The sequence below is a fragment of the Urocampus carinirostris genome, chromosome 9 (assembly GCF_059441175.1).
Source record: "Urocampus carinirostris isolate Australia breed hairy pipefish chromosome 9, RoL_Ucar_1.0, whole genome shotgun sequence".
NCBI classification, from domain to species: domain Eukaryota; kingdom Metazoa; phylum Chordata; class Actinopteri; order Syngnathiformes; family Syngnathidae; genus Urocampus; species Urocampus carinirostris.
Genome location: NC_142357.1, coordinates 32949115 through 32967516, shown reverse-complemented (window position 1 = coordinate 32967516; position 18402 = coordinate 32949115). Strand labels below are relative to the sequence as shown.

General features: G+C 40.2%; 1 protein-coding gene across 4 annotated transcripts in view; it reads right to left on the bottom strand.

Moving 5' to 3' along the window:
- The window catches only part of atp8a1 (ATPase phospholipid transporting 8A1), a 222770-nt gene that overhangs the window by 148971 nt on the left and 55397 nt on the right, over positions 1-18402 (bottom strand). For all 4 annotated transcript variants that reach the window (XM_088343544.1, XM_088343546.1, XM_088343545.1 and 1 more), the window contains exons 8-14: positions 16892-16961; positions 16686-16813; positions 15312-15423; positions 13075-13240; positions 7277-7404; positions 3835-3912; positions 3680-3768 (exon numbers count right to left, since the gene is read on the bottom strand). In XM_088343544.1, the coding sequence (XP_088199670.1) occupies positions 3680-3768; positions 3835-3912; positions 7277-7404; positions 13075-13240; positions 15312-15423; positions 16686-16813; positions 16892-16961 (771 nt within the window). The remainder of the gene's footprint in view (positions 1-3679; positions 3769-3834; positions 3913-7276; positions 7405-13074; positions 13241-15311; positions 15424-16685; positions 16814-16891; positions 16962-18402) is intronic.

Genomic DNA, 18402 nt, shown 5'->3' with positions numbered 1-18402 from the left:
GAGAAAGAGAGAGAGATACTTTATTCATCCCCGTAGGGAAATTCACACTTCCAGCAGTATCCTTGTGTTGAAAAATTAAATAATAAGATAAAGATATAAAATACAAAAATACCCAAAATAACGTTTTGCTATAAAGTATTTCAATATTGCTACGGAAATACATACTTTAATAAAAATAGGGTAATATGCAAATGTGGGGTTTGGGTTTAATGTGGGCTTTTACTCCCCCGGGTGGAGTTAAAGAGCCTCATGGCATGAGGAAGAAATAATCTCAGTCTCTCCTCACTAATACAGTATATACCATAGAAATATAGCAAATGGAGAAAACTGTAGCTTCTAACTGTAATTTCATATCATGCGCCTTATAGTCCAGTGTAATTTATATATGATTAAAATGACAATGGCTGTTTTGGGGAATGCGCCTTTTTTTCAAATAAATACATAAATAAGATGTTTTACTCTCAAAGTACTGATGAGTAGAATAACGCAATTATATTAGAAATTTTGCAATAATGGAACAATATTATTTTCTTCCCTGAACGCAAAAAATACATCAATATTCCTATTTAAACTCATTCACCTCACGATTTTTCACTTGCACATCAAAGCGTGGGATAATTTTATGCGATTCGCTCAGCTAAACAACATCTCATCTTGAGATTTGGACTCTGTTCCAGTGGAATTAATTAATGTCTACACCCGCGGGGACAACTTTATTAATTACAGAAGGCCTTCGTTTGTGGAGAGGAACACAAGCCGGCAGTTGCGTCCGGGCTTTAGTGTTGTGTCACCCAATTACAAGTCGCGAATTTGCACGCACTCGTGCTAAAAATGTTCCGGTGTTTGTATATGCTGCGCGTTTTTCAGGTAATGCACAAAAATCAGAGAGTGGAGTTGTTGAAAAACAACACTACGAAAGAGACTTGCTGTAACCTGAGGCGAGAGGCGAAATAGGACATCTGCGATGGGAATAGACGGCAAAGTGTCATACGGCAAAGCCAGCTTGTATATTGAGCCGAGAGAAGGAAATATGTCACTTTTGAAGCTTTATCTCGTTAAAACTTATTTTGTCATTAGAAGCCATATCTTTCCGCATGAAATTTAATTTTGTAGCTTTTGACTTCAGTCATTCAGGATGACAGAGCGCACCTTATTAAAAAGCTGGTGGCCCAAATTCATCAACAGAACTCAATTTTGAGTCACATGTTTTTGGATCGTGCGACTGTTCAAGATGGCAATCACAAAGACGAGGGCATATGTAAGAAAGAAATAGGGAATAAGGGCTACGTGTGAGTTGTATATTTCCAGACGACAGTGCCAGGACACCATTACGTGGAGAATAGTCTCTCGCTCAAGCTCTCCCACAGTCCCCCTCTTTGTCCGTCTCCCTCTTAGTCCGTCTCTCACTCTGTGTGTCTGTCAGTGTCTCTCTCACTCTCAGTCTTTCACTCTCTCCATCAGTCTCTCACTCTCTCTGTCAGTCTCAGTTTCAGTCTCTCTCTTGCTCTTTCACACTCTCACACACACCGTCTTTCACACACTCTCAGTCTCTCACACTCTCTCTCAGTATCTCTTTCACACTTTCTCACATTCACTCTCTCGGTCCCTCTTTCTCAGTCTCTCTCTCTCAATCTCTCTCTCTCCTTCAGTCTCTCTCTCCCTAAGTCTCTCCCTCGCCCAGTCTCTCTCTTACTCTCTCTCTCAGTCTCTCCTTCACACTCTCACAGTCTCTCTCTCAGTCTCTTTCTCACAGTCTCTACCTCTCTCAGTCTCTACCTCTCTCAGTCTCTACCTCTCTCAGTCTCTACCTCTCTCAGTCTCTACCTCTCTCAGCCTCTCTCTCACTCTCACACAGTTTCATTCACACAGTCTTTCTTTCACACTCTCACAGTCTCTCTCTCTAGTCTCTCTCTCTCTAGTCTCTCTCACAGTCTCTCTCTCTCTCTCTCTCTAGTATCTCCTTCACACTCTCACAGTCTCTCTCTAACAGTCTCTCTCTCACAGTCTCTTTCTCACAGTCTCTCTCTCTCAGTCTCTACCTCTCTCAGTCTCTACCTCTCTCAGTCTCTACCTCTCTCAGTCTCTACCTCTCTCAGTCTCTACCTCTCTCAGTCTCTACCTCTCTCAGTCTCTACCTCTCTCAGCCTCTCTCTCACACTCTCACAGAGTTTCATTCACACAGTCTTTCACACTCTCACAGTCTCTCTCTCTAGTCTCTCTCTAGTCTCTCTCACAGTCTCTCTCGCTCTTTCACTCTCTCTCTCCCTGAGTGCAACACACAAACAGTTTTTGGTCTGTTGGCACACGTGGTTGCCACTGTGACTGAACAAATTGCATTCGCTCATTATCATTTCCCGATGATTAAAGGAAACTTCAGCGACCTGACATCGACAAAGATGATACGGAAAGAGAAGTGTGGCATTTCTGATGGATAACGTCTAGTGCGGTTTAATTCGGATCTATAAATTGAGGACTTGATTCAATCTTCAAAACGCCGTTTTGATGTTTTTATGTAGTTTATGAATACTTTTTTTTTCCGTTGGCGCCCCCACCTTTTCAAGTGACCATTCAAGATTGTGACTACATATATACTACCACGCCGAAAGGAAAAGCAAAAAAACATTTCTAGACAACAGTGCCAGGGCAACAATGCTGTTGAGAATAGTGCCGAATTGCGCCACAGATGTCGTTTTTGTGTTGCTTTCATTGATGGTTGCCAGGTAACAGATCAGATTGCATTTGTTTGTTACCATTCCTCGTGGATTACAGAAAACTTCAGCAACCTGACATTGAGGCAGATGATACGGAAAGGGAAGTGTCGCGATCTTCATAGCTAACTTCTAATGTTGTTCAATTCAGAAGTATAAAGTGAGCACTTGGTTTGCGAGTTAAAAAGTTGAAATATCTGAAGTAGTATGTATATATACACAATAAAGTCGTGTCAAACCTCCCGTTTTGCTCCTGTCATGTATTAAATGAATAATGTGGGCAAAAACAGACTAATTTCTCTCAAGGGCGTTATAGATGTTTCATAACGTCACTGCGTATTGTATTTAGAACGCATGCATTGTGGAAAAGAGTAGCGTGCCGTTTTTTTCGGTGCATTTATGAAAAAAGGAGGAAGTCTTACCGTATTTAAAGTTTAAAATGCAAAAAAAGTGGCGGCTTGTAGTTTGGAATTTAATTGTTGTGCCCTGGTTAGTATGTTCTTCTGGGTGTTTTATTTTCTCACAGAATCGTGTCTCAAAGAAATCTCATGGAAATTTTGGAATTACCGAAGCAGGAACCATTTTGTGTGTGCGCACATCAACAATCGAGCATTTAATCATAGGGATTACTGATTCACTGCCTTGCAAAAATAAAGCCACTTGAGCACTTCACTCACTCCTTGAGAGAGCACTTGACTCTCAAGCAAATGTGCTTCTTTTCAGAAAACGTTTGAGGGTGGGTAAATAAAATGAGTGATTTGCAGATTATTTTCTGCACTACCAAATCCTGGACAAAGAGTGCAGAAAGAAAATGCCTCGGCCCGTTTTATTTATAGCTCAGCAGCTGTGATAAAGCCGCTAATAAGTAGAGGGAAGAGAGAAAACAACCCGTACGAACGGAGGTGAAGGTGACAGGCTAGGATGCGAGGAAGGAGACGAGCAGAAAGTGAAGTAGGAGAAGCGTTACGTACCCGTAGGCCACACCGGCGATTGTGCACTTCTTAAACTGCATGACATTGCAGGTCAGTGTGCCCGTCTTGTCGGAGAAAATATACTTCACCTGAAGGGAAGAGGACATTCAAGACGCCATTGTAATGTCAATGATAAGAACACAGCTTTTTACCACCTGGCCCAACTCTTCATTCAGGTTAGAGGTTCGAGCCATGGCAGGTGTCTTGGTAGGCTCGTAGCACATATCCGTGTCCTGGAAAAGTCACAAAAAATGTTTAGTTATGCAAGTTATTCTGCGTTTGAAAAACCATTTTCCAGGAATATTTAAGCTCACATCAATGTAGAGGTACCTCTTGAAAAAATGAGTACCTCTAAATACAATAATTACAATACAGTAATCCCTCAGTTATCGCGGTTAATGGGGACCAAAACCACCCGCGAAAAGTGAAAATCCGCGAAGTAGTCACGCCCCTTCAAAAATGCTTAAAAAAAATGCTTTTTTTTAAAAATTATTTTAATTTTATTTTTATTATTTTTTAGACCCGCGAATCTCTGAACCCGCAAACGTGAAACCGCCAAGTAGCGAGGTCCCACTGTATAGGAGTTTTGTATTTGCAACAAAAATGTTGCTCGTAAAATCAAGTTCACGAGCAGTCCCAGAGGCTACCACTAGAGACCGCACAAGACCTCTCGTGACCGCTTACAACCAGCAACAGCTCTTCCAGTTTGCGCATGCAACCTACTACATGCAAATAAAAAATAGTGGTGTAAATTTTTTAAGTGTGCGCGTTCATTTAAAGTTACAGTAACTTTAATGTTACCTGAACAGTAAGGGCTTATGCAGTGTCTGAAATAACGTCTGCCCGGACGCCCGGGGTGTTAGTTTTTTACGTTGGGCGTACAACTTATAAAAAATAAATAAATAAATAAATAAATAAATAAATAAATAAAAATAAAAATAAAAAAACCTAACGATGAAGCAAATCAAACGTTTGCTTCATTCCGATTTCGAAATTTTCGTTCGGTTTGGAAATTTCAGAATTTCGGTTCGTTTAGCAATTTGCATACTCGGAAGCCGATCAGAAGACTGCATCGAATAACTTCGTGCTTCCGGACTTTCCCGAGCGTTATAAGGTCGCGCATTGGCATATAATTTTCCAAAGTAGACGCACAGAGAACACAAGGAAAATGGTAAAGTGGTTAGGAATCAAGCCAAAACCTCAAATATTCAAAAGAAGCAAACAAAATTGATGACGCTACAAAATGTAAACGTACATTAAAAGCGTCGTGGAACGAGGAGTTCACGTGGCTTGTATCAGTTGACGCAACGCAAACATTGGATGACTGAAGATGAGTAAATACAGGTAAATACTGATGGGAGATGGAAAACAGCTATGTTATATGCTTATTTTTAAAGTGTCTGTTATATATTCTGGTTATCAATCCTAGGCACTTTGCAACAATGGTTTTTTTTTTGCGATTAATCGTTTTATTGTGTTTTAAGTTGTGAAAAATGGGGCAGGTAACTTTATGGTGTCCGCTAACTTCTTGTCACGAGTTTCAGACACTGGCTTATGTATTATCAACAATCTCTATCTCATGCCTGTCAACCTCAGCCGATTGCTTCCCGAGCACCTATATACTCACAGCAAGACAGACTATGTAGAATACCGCGACAATATTAGCAATCTATGAAGTTGTGTTGTCTGCTGTCAGTGACTGAGACGATCTGGATTGCGGTTGAAACGGGCAAGACGAGATCGGTCTTTTTCCCATATAAAAATTGTTGTACGTGTACACCATTTAAACCGATTAAAAAACATCTAAATTTTCTTCGTATTTTATAAGTTGAGAGTTATGCTATCTCCGTGACGCCAATGATCAATGTTACTGGTGTATCAGTGAATAAATAGGTTTAAAACACACCATTCACCCAGATTCTTTTCTTAATTGGCCCGCTAAAAGTTGATCAGCAGGCCAGAAATGGCCCTAGGGGCAAATTATAGCCCACGGGCCACATGAAGCCCGCCAGGCTTTTTAATCAAGCCTGCTTAATAAAAACGGTAAATATATAAAGATAATGTTTTTTAATGGTAACACAAAGTACTAGTAATACAATATTGATGTTTTTCTGGCTCTGTTTAACTCCCCACTCCAAATAATAATGTATATTTCATGAAGCATTATTGTGTACTGCACGGAAGGCCACCGTTCCAATAACTGGCTACATTTTTGTGTACTTGCTTTATTTATTTTTTTTAAAACATGTATACATTCTATTTATCAAAACATTTAGTATCTATCATCTAACATAAAGTATCTATCTATCTATCTATCTATTTAACAAAATCAAATGTATAAATCGAATTTAGCACCGGAAATGTTATATTTGCCTTGATTACGAGTGTTTCCGAATCAATGAGATAAAACAAATCTATAAAGAAATATGAATTAAAATGCAACATGTACATGTCTGTACTGTATAGACGCTCCTCTACTTCTACCATTCGACTTACGAAAAGCGGTAAATGCGAACATTTTTTTCATTAAATATGGTTGGTGTAAAGTGTAAAGAAGAGGTGACCTGTTTCATTTGAAATGAAAGTGGAATAAGGAAGCTTGATGCGGCTGAGAAAATGGTTGGACCGCTTTTTTTCAGCCACTTTTTACCGCGGAGGAGGAAGTCGCCTAGCTGTTGAAGCTCATCTTCCAAAAGTAAATAAAACTCAACTTTATTTATCTTTATAGAGCATATTATTTTATTTAATGTTATTTTTTTGTACAAAACAATACAGGTACATACTTATATAAACCTTAAACATACAAAACATAGCACTGAAGCATGTCTGTACTGTATAGACGCTCCTCTACTTCTACCATTCGACTTAAGAAAAGCGGTAGACACAATCGTTTTTTTCGAGACGTCGAAAAATATCCAGACATTGCTGTAAATTGGATTTTGCATTGTGCACCTTTATCCAAGTACAGGACAGTACTGTAGTGCTTCTTTCCGCCGCTACCGACGTGTGACGCTGTGAGAGGTCACCCAGCATCCACCCCGAAGAAGAATTCCATTTCCTCTTTGTAGTTCGTGTGTGAACATACTATTATAAGAACTTTGACATTTTAACTGTTCCATTCAATATGGTTGGTGTAAAATGTAAAGAGGCGAGCAATCTCTTTTGAAATGAAAGTGGAATAAGAAAGCTTGATGCGGTTGAGAAAATGGTTGGATCGCTTTTTTTCGGCCACTTTTTACCACGGAGGAGGAAGTCGCCTAACTGTTGAAGCTCATCTTCCAAAAGTAAGTTAAACTCAACTTTATTTATCTTTCCAGAGCATAATATCTTATTAAATGTTTAATTTTCTGTACAAAACAATACAGGTACATACTTATATATAAACCTTACACATACAAAATATAGCACTGAAGCAACTTACGAACAAATTCAACTTACGACCCTCCGGAAACGTCGTTTGTAAGTAGCGTCTGTATATATTTTTATTCAAGGATGCAAATGAACAGGTTTTTCTTTTAACCCAATGTGGCCCGTGATTGGAAAGGTTTGCCTACCCTCTGCCCTAGACCCATAGCTTTAACTCGAGGCTTGACTCACCCAATTGATGAAGAAGGCCTGGATAAACTTGATGACCTCCAGTGTGACCAAGAGGCTGATTGGAATCAGGTTGTTGAACAAGATGATGAAGGTGAGGAAGTTGAGGCCGAAGTTCGCCGCCCCGCCGTCTATCGAAGGGGACACGGGTTTGGATACAGGAAGCGATACACAGGAGTCTCGTCAGCGCCGATTTCATGAGCATCCGTCGGGTACATGTTAAGAGCCCGCAGCTACTTCCAGCCAATGGTCCCTGTTATCCCAAGGAGTGAGACTGTGCTGGGCTAACACGGAGCATTAGCTGGAAATGAACCCATCCTCTCACCCGTGAGTCAAATTTAACGTCCCATAGATTGACAGAGAGGGACTGAGGTGTTTCCATTGTTATTATTGTCACAGCAGCAGCCTTGGCATCCAGCATGATCCAGGCAATGAAATCCCAATGAAGCACTATGCAAAATGAAGCCGCTCCCTCCCCGCCTCCCCCATCGGACACCAAACATGAAAACGGGAGGGATGTCATTTATCTTTCCAGAGCTTGCGGGGGGGGTTACAAGAGTTACCTTCCTCAAGCCAACTTCCTCTTAGCATTGAGAGGAGGGGTCTCTTGCCATGACATTGCAAAACAAACCAAACCAAAACAAAATGGGTGGCGGGGTGAAAGCTGTAATGCCACAGACACAACAAATACAGGGAGAGATTCAAAAGTGTGGAGGGTGGGAGGGCAGACAAACACACTGGATGCTTTCAAGACAAAGGAGGGGAGATTCAGCCCATAGAACATTTCCAACCAACAAGGAGTGGAAAAGAGCGGGCGGATGATGCCGGTGTGTTAATAATGACCACTTCATCGCCACAATGTTAGGTTCCTTCACTCAAAGTTGCTTGCCAAGAACTAGGCATGTTTGGGTTCAAAACCACACCACTCGAGTGCAGTGAAGCCTTGCGGGTTGAAGGCCCTGACAGTGTAGGCAAAATATACATATATTTTTAAATATTTTTGCAAGTTGCACTACACAATACAGTGACATCTTGTGGTCAAGTAGTACACGGTGTGCCTTTAATACAGTGTCATGTTCCCTAAAACAAATTTTCTCCTTCCAATTCTTGTATGAGTATTCCTTAATACAATTTCTAATAATTTTACCTATCTTCCTAAAATAAGACGAAATAGTATTTTAAATTACTATTAAAAAAAGTTAGAAATAGAGTATTATATATATATATATATATATATACATACCACAGCCATATCCCCCTAGTGGGGGTGGCTAGAGTCAAATGTTTCTGACTCTTTTGGGAGATTGATTCAGAGGAGGGGATTCCCAGCCCCTCGCTCAACCCAACTGAGGTGTTGGGAGTCATTAGGTGACCAAACCCCCCAATTCCAACCCCTAATGCTGAACGCCAAGCAGGGAGGCAACGGGTACCAATGTTTAAGTCTTAGGTATGACTCGGCCGAGGCTTGAACCACAACCTCCCAGTCTCGGGGCGGGCGCCATACCCCCAAGGCCACCGAGCTGGAAATAGAGTAAAACTGGAAATTCTATTAAATAGTTAATATTTAGCTGTGTGCAAGAGTAAAAACTTAAATTAATTAATTTTTGGTGGTGAGCACCTGCCTTGAGTTTTTAGAATTTAACTCACCCGATTTAATAATTCAGTACATTTTCAAATTGTTGGCTTTTTGAAACGAGGCGACCTCAGTGCATTAAGCGTCAGAAAAATATCCTGCGATCCATTATCCCTGAATGCATATTGGTGTGTCCAAATTGTTTGGGGCTCTTTGTTTATGCAGTGCTGTTCACCAAAAGGTAAAATCTGCTGGTACAGCCGTAATCCATTATCCCTGAATGCATATTGCTGTGAGTAGGGGGGAATCGTTTTAAAACGTGTTGCCATGTACTGGTGGCGGGGTGGCAAAAACCTTCCTAATCGAAATCAAAACTGCCGAGCTAAACAACTGACTAGAGGGGGATAGAACTGCTAAGCGTGTATTATGTTCGCAAATATTTTCTGGTAATTTCAATTTCGCAATACAGCAACACAAAACCTTAGAAATATTTCTTAACAAATGAACTAAAACGGTCTCGCTGTATCATTTTACCATCTCTCACAGCAGAGGGTTTACTTAGATGCAATTTTTTAGTCTGCAACTTGGCTTTGTACGTTTGAAACTGAGGACTTCCTCAAAAAGCGTTAAAGAGGAAATACCATCTCATCATTTGACAGACTTCCTCCATGTTTAACTAAAGAACACAATATCCCAGGTAGTTCTGAATGCATACATACAAATAAGCTCTTTTTGGCCTGGGTTTGCATTATGTTATCACAGTATACAGGTTGAATGTAGACTGTTGCCATCTCAGCACTCTGTGACCGCTCAAAGTCACATTAATTATTCACTTGGCTTCTGTGACATACGAGCCTATGGGATGCTTCACGTGGTCAGGAAATCAGTGATTCTTCTCGTCTATGTTTGCAGCTGTAATTTTTCAGTTTCACTGTTTTACTACAACAATTTGTCAGGCTTTCCACCGCTCTCTTTTGTCACAGATTGGAGAATGTGCACTGGAAAGAGTCTCAACAAGCTCCTTATGGCGGTACAATCAGTCTCAAGACGGACCCCTGCTTTATGACTTACACTGCCCCTAAAGTGTTTGAAGTCAGTTTTACATCCCTCGCCCGAAAACAGACCACCAATAGAACCCTTCAAATTGGGGGAGTGTAAGTCATAATGCAGGTTTAAATCGACCAGAACACAACCTCTCTTACAGGCTTATCAGGGGCACAGAGTAATGGCTCAAATCCCACGATAATCACTTTGCACACCATTGCTTCATCACTGCAAACCAGGTAGTGATTGAAAACAAAAAGGACCAATTCTAATATTCAATAGCGACCAAATTGTGAAATAAAGTTAATGCCAAAGATGGAAAAGTCATGCAAACTCAATCCAGTTGCGCCAGATAGCCATAAATAGTTAGCATTACAACGGACCAATGAGTATTCATTAAATGTTCAGCTACCTCCGCCCTCTCCTTTAACAACTTGAGTTCTAGAAAAACAGGCATTTATTTTAAAATATAAAACATTTAATTTTAGTAAAGTCACATTTATTTTGTATAGCCCCAGATTACAAAAAGTTGTAAAGGGCTGCACAGACCACCATTGAAAGACATAGGTTTGAAATGATTCTTCTTACATTTGTGTTATGTTTGCAAATGTGTGGCTACTTATAATAAGATATAAGAATGTTCATGATGATCTGACACTAAATCAAGTGCACTTATTCCCAATGATTACAGTACACTAACGTAAACTAGTAGCATCATAGGCACCGCCGCGAGCGGCAGCCTTTCCAGCAGCTCCGTGTTATTTCGCTCTTTTTGTGATTTATTGTTTTAAGTAACTGCTTCTATCTTCGGTGTTTATCGTCCCGTTTGACACCTACACTTTGGATTACTCCAAATCCTATCGTTATGGGTTTTAATGCACAAAAATGCGTTTATTTGAGGAATCAACTCCTAGCCCTGAAGAATTCTCGTGCCGGCGTGATGAGGGGGCCCTATCCTGGATGCAGAGCCGGAGCTAAGGTGAAGGCTAAGCGGCTAGCGGCGTTATAAGCCTTCTGTACCGTCCGTAATCATAGGAAATGTGAACTATACCAAATAAGACGGACGAACTGGCTGTGCTGGTGAAAAACATCAAAGCGTACAGGGATTGCAGTTTGCTGTGTATTAGGGAAACGTGGCTCACATCTAGTATCCCTGACGCTAACGTGAAGCTACCCGGCTTCAGCGCTGTTAGGGCAGATAGAGACACAAAAGCCTGCGGGAAGCGGAGAGGAGGCGGACTCGCTATCTACGTGAACACGAGGTGGTGTAACCCTTGGCACAAAGATTTCCATCTGCTGCAGGGATGTCAAACTTTTGGCCTAGCGTGTGACGTCATCCACTCCGCTGTTGCTAAACTAAACACAGCACCCCGAGGCCATCCGGTTACTCTGTTAATAAACAATAAAAGGATACTGCTGGAAGTGTGAATTTCCCTACAGGGATGCATTAAGTATCTATCTCCTGAATATATTCTATGAGACTGTTGTGGCAAGCGCCCTTTTCTATGAGGCAACGTGTTGGGGAGGCAGCGTCAAGAAGAAGGATGCCTCTCGTCTCAATAAACTGGTGAGGAAAGCAAGCTCTGTTGTGGACACAGAGCTGGACAGCCTGACAACAATAGCTGAGAGACAGGCACTGGAAAAGCTGCGGTCAATCATGGACAATTCATCACATCCACTACACAGCATTATCTCCAGACAGAAGAGCAGCTTCAGCGACAGACTGCTGTCACAGTCTTGTACCAGGGACAGACTGAGGAGATCTTTTCTTCCTCATGCCATGAGGCTCTTTAACTCCATCCGGCGGCGTAAAGGCCCACATTAAACCACACCCCCCACATTGCATATTACCGTATTTTTATTGCAGTGTGTATTCTGTGTAGCACTATCTAGATACTCTATATAACACGCTACATTGAGTATTAACACGTCACATTGGGTATTTGTGTATTGTATTCTTTTTGCTTTATTATTGTTTTGTTCTTCAGCGCAGGGATGCTGCTGGAAGTGTGAATTTCCCTGCAGGGATGAATAAAGTATCTATCTATCTATCCATCTATCTATCCATCTAAATTCCAATTTTGCTGTGAAATAATTGATCACAGGTTCTTTTCTATCTTCATGTGGATTTCCTTAAAAGCGAATTAAGTTGTCGAGGGTTAAAACACACGTGGATAAATACAAAAAATAAACTACATATCTACAAGGTTGCCCTACAGGCTTTTTTTAAAAAGTCAAAGACATTTCTAGAACTGTTACAAACATCCAACATAAAGATCAAAAAAATGACATCGGAAACAGTACTTCAAATATCGCCGCAAACGTCTATCAATCTGTCAGACTGCAACAGAGTTTGCATGACTCCTCTGCGTAAAGGTTTCAAAAGATGACATTTGAAAGATAAATATCAATAAACATGTGCCGTTTCCTGCAGTTGAGCCTATTTGTATTACCTTCAGGCAATGGTAGGGACAGAACTACTCATTCTGGAAATGAATGAGAAATGGTTGTGTAAAGCTTGGGAAAGGCAAAGTGTTCCACGTGGGACAAAACAAAGAAAGAAAGAAAAAAATGGAAGGGGAAGTGAAACAGTTTGTATCAGGCACTGAAAATAACTAGACAAAGGTGTATGAGAGAGCTGGAGGGGAAAACCTATCGTTGGATCCCTGGTATGTGCTTGTCCACGGGAACGGGCCCATACAAAGTTGGGCAACCGTATTTGGGGCGAGGGTAGGGGGCCTCATTTGCTTAGCAAAGGCAGGGCTTCAGTAAGGGGTTAGTAAAGGGAGCTCATTCACGGATGGCCAAGGCTTTTAAATGGTTGTTACCTGGAGCTGTTAAAAAAACGACAACAAAGAAAAAAAACAACAAAACCAAACAACATTAGAAAGGGAACAAAAAAAGTACAGCAGCGCAGTGATATTCAACCATTTCTCGCTCAACACATCTACGTATGCATCGCTTAACAGGGAATCGGATCATTCCCGCATTGCCACATATTTCACTTGTTATGAGAAACATCGTTTAACTGAGGCAACTTAATACAAACGGGAAAAAAAAGGCACATACAGCATTTAAGGAAGTAACTGAAAACGACAAAGAAATAAGCTGATGTGGACACAAGTGAGATCAAATATGTGCAATGAGAGGCAGTGTGCCGCTCCGGGATGGGAGGGACTCTTACAGTTGAGGTCCATGTACCAGGCGTCATTGCCGCACTGGTACTTCCAGATGGTTTGGCCAATGGAGCAGACCAACGATATGGCCAGCAGGCAGCCAAAAAGGACCAAGATCTGAAAGTTGGTGATGCGCTCCACGTTGGACAACTTCAGAGGAGGCCGAGTAGAGTTCTGGAAAATAAATAAAATGAGGGATGGTACTGTCACGGTTGCCATGGCGCCCAATCGGCCCCGCTCGTAGGGCACCAGCTGCGGCTCATTGAAAGATTGGCTCTCAGTCTATTTAAGCTCAGTGCTCTCATTTTTCCTTTGTCAGTCCGCCAACGAACCTCTGCCCTGCAAGACGTGGTTTTTGACTCGGTCATGTTTCCTGTTGGTACTCCCTATTCTCCGGTATTGTTCCCGTTCATTTTTTTCCTGTTTAATATCGGTTTCCAGTTTCGTTCTTGTCTATTTTTGTCCCGTTTATTATTCTCTCCAGTTTTTGTCCCCGTCTAGTTTGTCTGGTTTATTTTTGATATCCTGTTTCATTATCTATCCTGTCTGTCTCTTCCTGTCCGGTATCGACCCCATCTGTCCGATATCAACTAGGGCAATTTGTATCGATCTCGTCGGCCTCTGGCTTCCAATCATTTCACGCCAGTTTCGTTCTCGTCTATTTTTGTCCTGTTTATTATTCTCTCCAGTTTTTGTCCCCGTCTAGTCTGTCCTGTTTATTTTCGATATCCTGTATCATTATCTATCCTGTCTGCCTCTTCCTGTCCGGTATCGACCCCATCCGTCCGATATCAACTAGGGCAAATTATATCGATCTCGTCGGCCTCTGGCTTCCTATCATTTCATGCCAGGCTGCTGCCTAACGTGCATGACTCCCCATTTCCCGTAAAATAAAAGGTTTGTGTGAGTAATGCGTCCTGATCATGTTCTGGTTCATGACAGGTATTAAACATTGAAATACCAACTGTTAATGATCTAATTAAAATCCCGATCAGTACATTATCAATGATCACAATTATGACAATTACTGACGTTATCAAAAACAATACATGTTGACCTGCAAAATGAAAAATATTTAGCATAATGCAGAAAAATGTGCTAAAGTTAGAATAGAATAGTCTTTCATGCCATTGATATCAACATGGTGAATCATTTTATGCAAAAAGATTAGACATGGCAATAAACATGTAATAAAGACTACAAAGAGAAAACCAAGATAAAACTGTCAGAATACCTTTACAATGTAGTGCTTCGAGACTGACCCAAGTTATAATTAAAAAATAGAGCATCGTAACAATAGTGTAATGAAAAGTAGTGAAATAACATAACATAAAAATCCTAAATAAGTGAAATATTTTTCATTTTAAGACATTTTTGTTTATTATGTATCATTTGTATATTTTTGCAACGTTTTACTTTAAATAATCAAGACTATATCATATTTTAGATCAATTTGCTTATTTTATAAATTCTTCAAAAATCTTAATAGAAACAACAGTTTCAAAAAGGATGATTTATTCTTTCTATGAGAGAAATAAAACATTGAGAAGGTTGGAAATGGAGTTTGAAAGTGTGTGTGATAGGCATAAGTTATGTGTGAATGTTGGTAAGGGTAAGGTGATGAAGTGTTCACAGGATGGAGTGGGCATGGTGTTGGAAATGAAGTTGAATGGACAGGTGCTGGAAGAAGTTGAAAGTTTTAGGTGCTTGGGTTGTGATGTGGCTGCAGTTGGTGGAATGGAGAGCGAGGTATTGAGTGAATCAAGGTTTTGGGTGCTCTGAGGAGAGTGATGAGCAACAAGAGTATGAGTATGGATGTTAAGAAACCCGTATGATGAGGCAGGGGTAAACCAGCGAAAGCAGTAGCAGTATGTAGCATTGTTGATGCCTGTGTATTTTGCACGGGATATGAAAAAATTATAATTATAGTGTACTACAATTCACTCAACTTGCAATTGTCCAGAATTTCTGAATACGATTTAAAAAAAAAATGATTTTATGTTGGGCTACATCATTCAGCCTTTAATAATACAGTTATGCTACTTCTATTTAAGATTTGCAATTATCTATTATTTGTTCAAAAAAAAAAAATACAGTTTCACTCTAGCGCTGCTGGCAGTAAAGTGTGCATTGCATACTGATATCCAAATGGCAAAACAATAAAAAGCAAGAGACATTGTGCCTGCCCTCTTTTTCTGGACAAAAAAATTTAACAGTTATACAAAGCACATACTGTAAGTCTTACCTGCATGAGTTTTGTATCATGACCTGTGTACACCACCACACCATAGACCCACTGAGTGTTCCGTAACTGGGCTCCTCTTAGTAAGATCTGGTCCGGACCAAGAGGCACCGTGCTATAGTAAAGGAAAAAAAAAGAAAGTCTGCACTCAGTCTTTAGGTTTCAATTCATGTTGTGGTTCTTATTTTGGTCTAACAACCAAAATGACACAAAAGGAACAACAAATATAATTCTGAAAATTGTTTACTCGGGAAAGCTTTTTAATCCCTGGGTGATCAAATCATAAAATCTTAACATTGCATCCAATCCCTCATAAATGTTTTCCTTGCAGCGTTTGAAGAAAGGCAGAATTGAATTTGAGTGAACCAGGTGCTCTAGCAGACAATGCACTCCGCTCTGAGCTAATGGATCAAACGTTTCATATCGGAACAGGTCAAAGGGGTTACAAAAATAGCTGAAGGCGTTTCATATTCGATGAGTCTAATACCATGCAGTTCCTAAACTTCGTAAACGGATTGAATATACAATTCCCAAGTCGAACGAACGAATGAATGAAAACTTGATTTCGAACATTAAAATAAAAACAGAACAAAAACATTAGCTCAACAACAAAAATAATGTTACATAACATGATCGAAAAGGGGTAGTAAGAAGCAGATGCTTATTTTTCCTACCCCTTCATCTTCCCTATTAAATACACCAATGGTAATAACAACAATAATAATAATATCAATAATAACAGTTATATATAATAGCAACAATAACAACAAAGTTAACCATAGTTCTAGTCGCACTATTCCCAATCTCTCGTATCACTCATACCCCATTTTCTTCATCTCTGTATTCCGCCAGTAATGTTTTTTTATATTCAAATTTGAACAAGTGAATAGTTGGACATTGTTTGATCTCGTCTTGTAAATTGTTCCAAAGTTTGACTCCACACACAGACACACACATACTTTTCCTGGTGGTTCTCACCTTTGGGATTATGAATTTACTACAGCCCCTTAAATTATAATTTCCCTCTTTCCGAATGAATAATGTCTGGATGTTTTCTGGCACTATGTTTTTGTTGTCCTTAAATAGGAGTTGTGAAGTGAAACATATTACTAAATCATCCAATTTTAATCATTTGGACTGCAGGAATAAACTATTAGTATGATCCCGATATCCTACCCAGTGTATGGTTCTAATTGCACGTTTTTGGAGGATATAAAGGGGCTGTAGTGAACTTTTGTAATTATTGCCCCAGACTTCTGCACAATATGCTAAGTATGGCAGAACTAGAGAATAATTTAATAAATACAATGCATTATAGATGGCTTTATTAAGTGTTAAAATGTTTTTAGATTCGAAGATCTCAAAAAGCAAACCCACCTGTGCCCATCCAGTCGGATATTCCCGACAAACTCATACAAGTGTCTGTTGGGACATTCGCACTCCATCTTTCCCGAGAGACGCATCAGGCTGTCTATGTCCTTCAAGTCCGAGGTAACTTGGAGACCCTGTAGATTTTGTATTTCATGTGTCACTGATAACAAGAATCGACAATGTGATTACACAACACTTGAAGAGAGACATACCTGTCTGATTTTTAAGTTTGTTTCGCCGTCTAAATTAGATGTTTCTATGTAACACATTCCTTGCGGTTCACTATTGGGAAAAAGAAACAATGCATGAAAACAGTATTTCTGGTAACCATATCATTTGAATACGATGTAAAACTGAAGAGAAGATAGTAGTAGTAGCGCTAATTTGAAGAGCAAAGAAAAATCTAGACTTCTATACTACACAGCTTAAAAGCAATACTAAGGAGAAAGATTCTTTATTTGCAGGATGAATAAACTACTAAACAGCACAGGGGCTGAGAAAGAAGGAAGGAAACTCCAGAGTGGCGTGATGCGAGTGTGTGTAAACCGCAAGAAACAGAGTTGACAGATGAGCTTCTAACATAATTCAGGCACAGGGACGGCGGGAGAGCATGCCAGGACACTGTTAGCTACTCTTTATAGAGTTAGTTTCTTTTGGAGTGGGTCAATCCAAATCTGGGATGGATGTTGCGTTCACAAAAATGCAGAACTCGGATTTTACTGTACTATATGAGAAGTCAGCGTACAGGAAAATGGCTGCCTCAAAATTTCAGCTAAAGGGGGTCTTAATCCGACAGATACAAATGGCTGGATTTAAGTTTATGTTTTGCATGTTAAGCATGTAAATTGACACCATTTATAAATAACCGTTCCCTTTAATAAGAACCATGTAGACACTAAATTGGAGGTACCAAAGATTTAAAGTATAAATAAAACTTAATGTCTTCTCAGCTAAGTATTTTCTGAAGTCATTAATGAAAATTGAAGCAGTTGGAGGCAGTTGGTGTCCAAATATGTCACACCAAATTGCTATATCAGATCTCAAAAATGGCTTAAAAAGGGGGGCAAGTACTGAACCCTGCGGAACACCACAGGTAACACCAAAGGGCTCAGATGTCATTTCTCCATACTTAACACAGTGCGTCCGATCTGAGAGGTATGATCTGAACTATAAAAGGACTGTTCCTGAGAGACCAAACCATTTTTCCAACAGCTTTTTTCTATCTTCGCAACATTGCTAAAATTCACACTACGCTGTCTCAGTCGGATGCAGAGATTATAATTCATGCGTTTGTTAGCTCGCGTCTCGATGATTGTAATGCACTACTCTCTGGTCTCCCAAAGTCCAAAATCAAGAGCCTTCAGCTGGTACAAAATGCTGCAGCGAGGCTTTTAACTAAGACAAGAAAGTTTGATCACATTACCCCGATTTTAGCTAACCTGCATTGGCTCCCTGTTAGCAAAGATGTGATTTTAAGGTTCTGTTTGTATTATACAAATCCTACATGGACTCTCATATCTTTCAGATTTAATATCCCCCTATGTTCCGGTCCGGAGCCTTCGCTCTGAAAATGCTGGTCTACTAGTGATCCCAAGAGCCAAGAAGAGATCCGCATGTCCAGGAGCATTCTCCATTCGGCCCCGGTGCTGTGGAATGCTCTTCCCCCCGAGATTCGATCTGCAACCTCAGTGGAAATGTTTAAATCTAAGCTTAAAACACACTT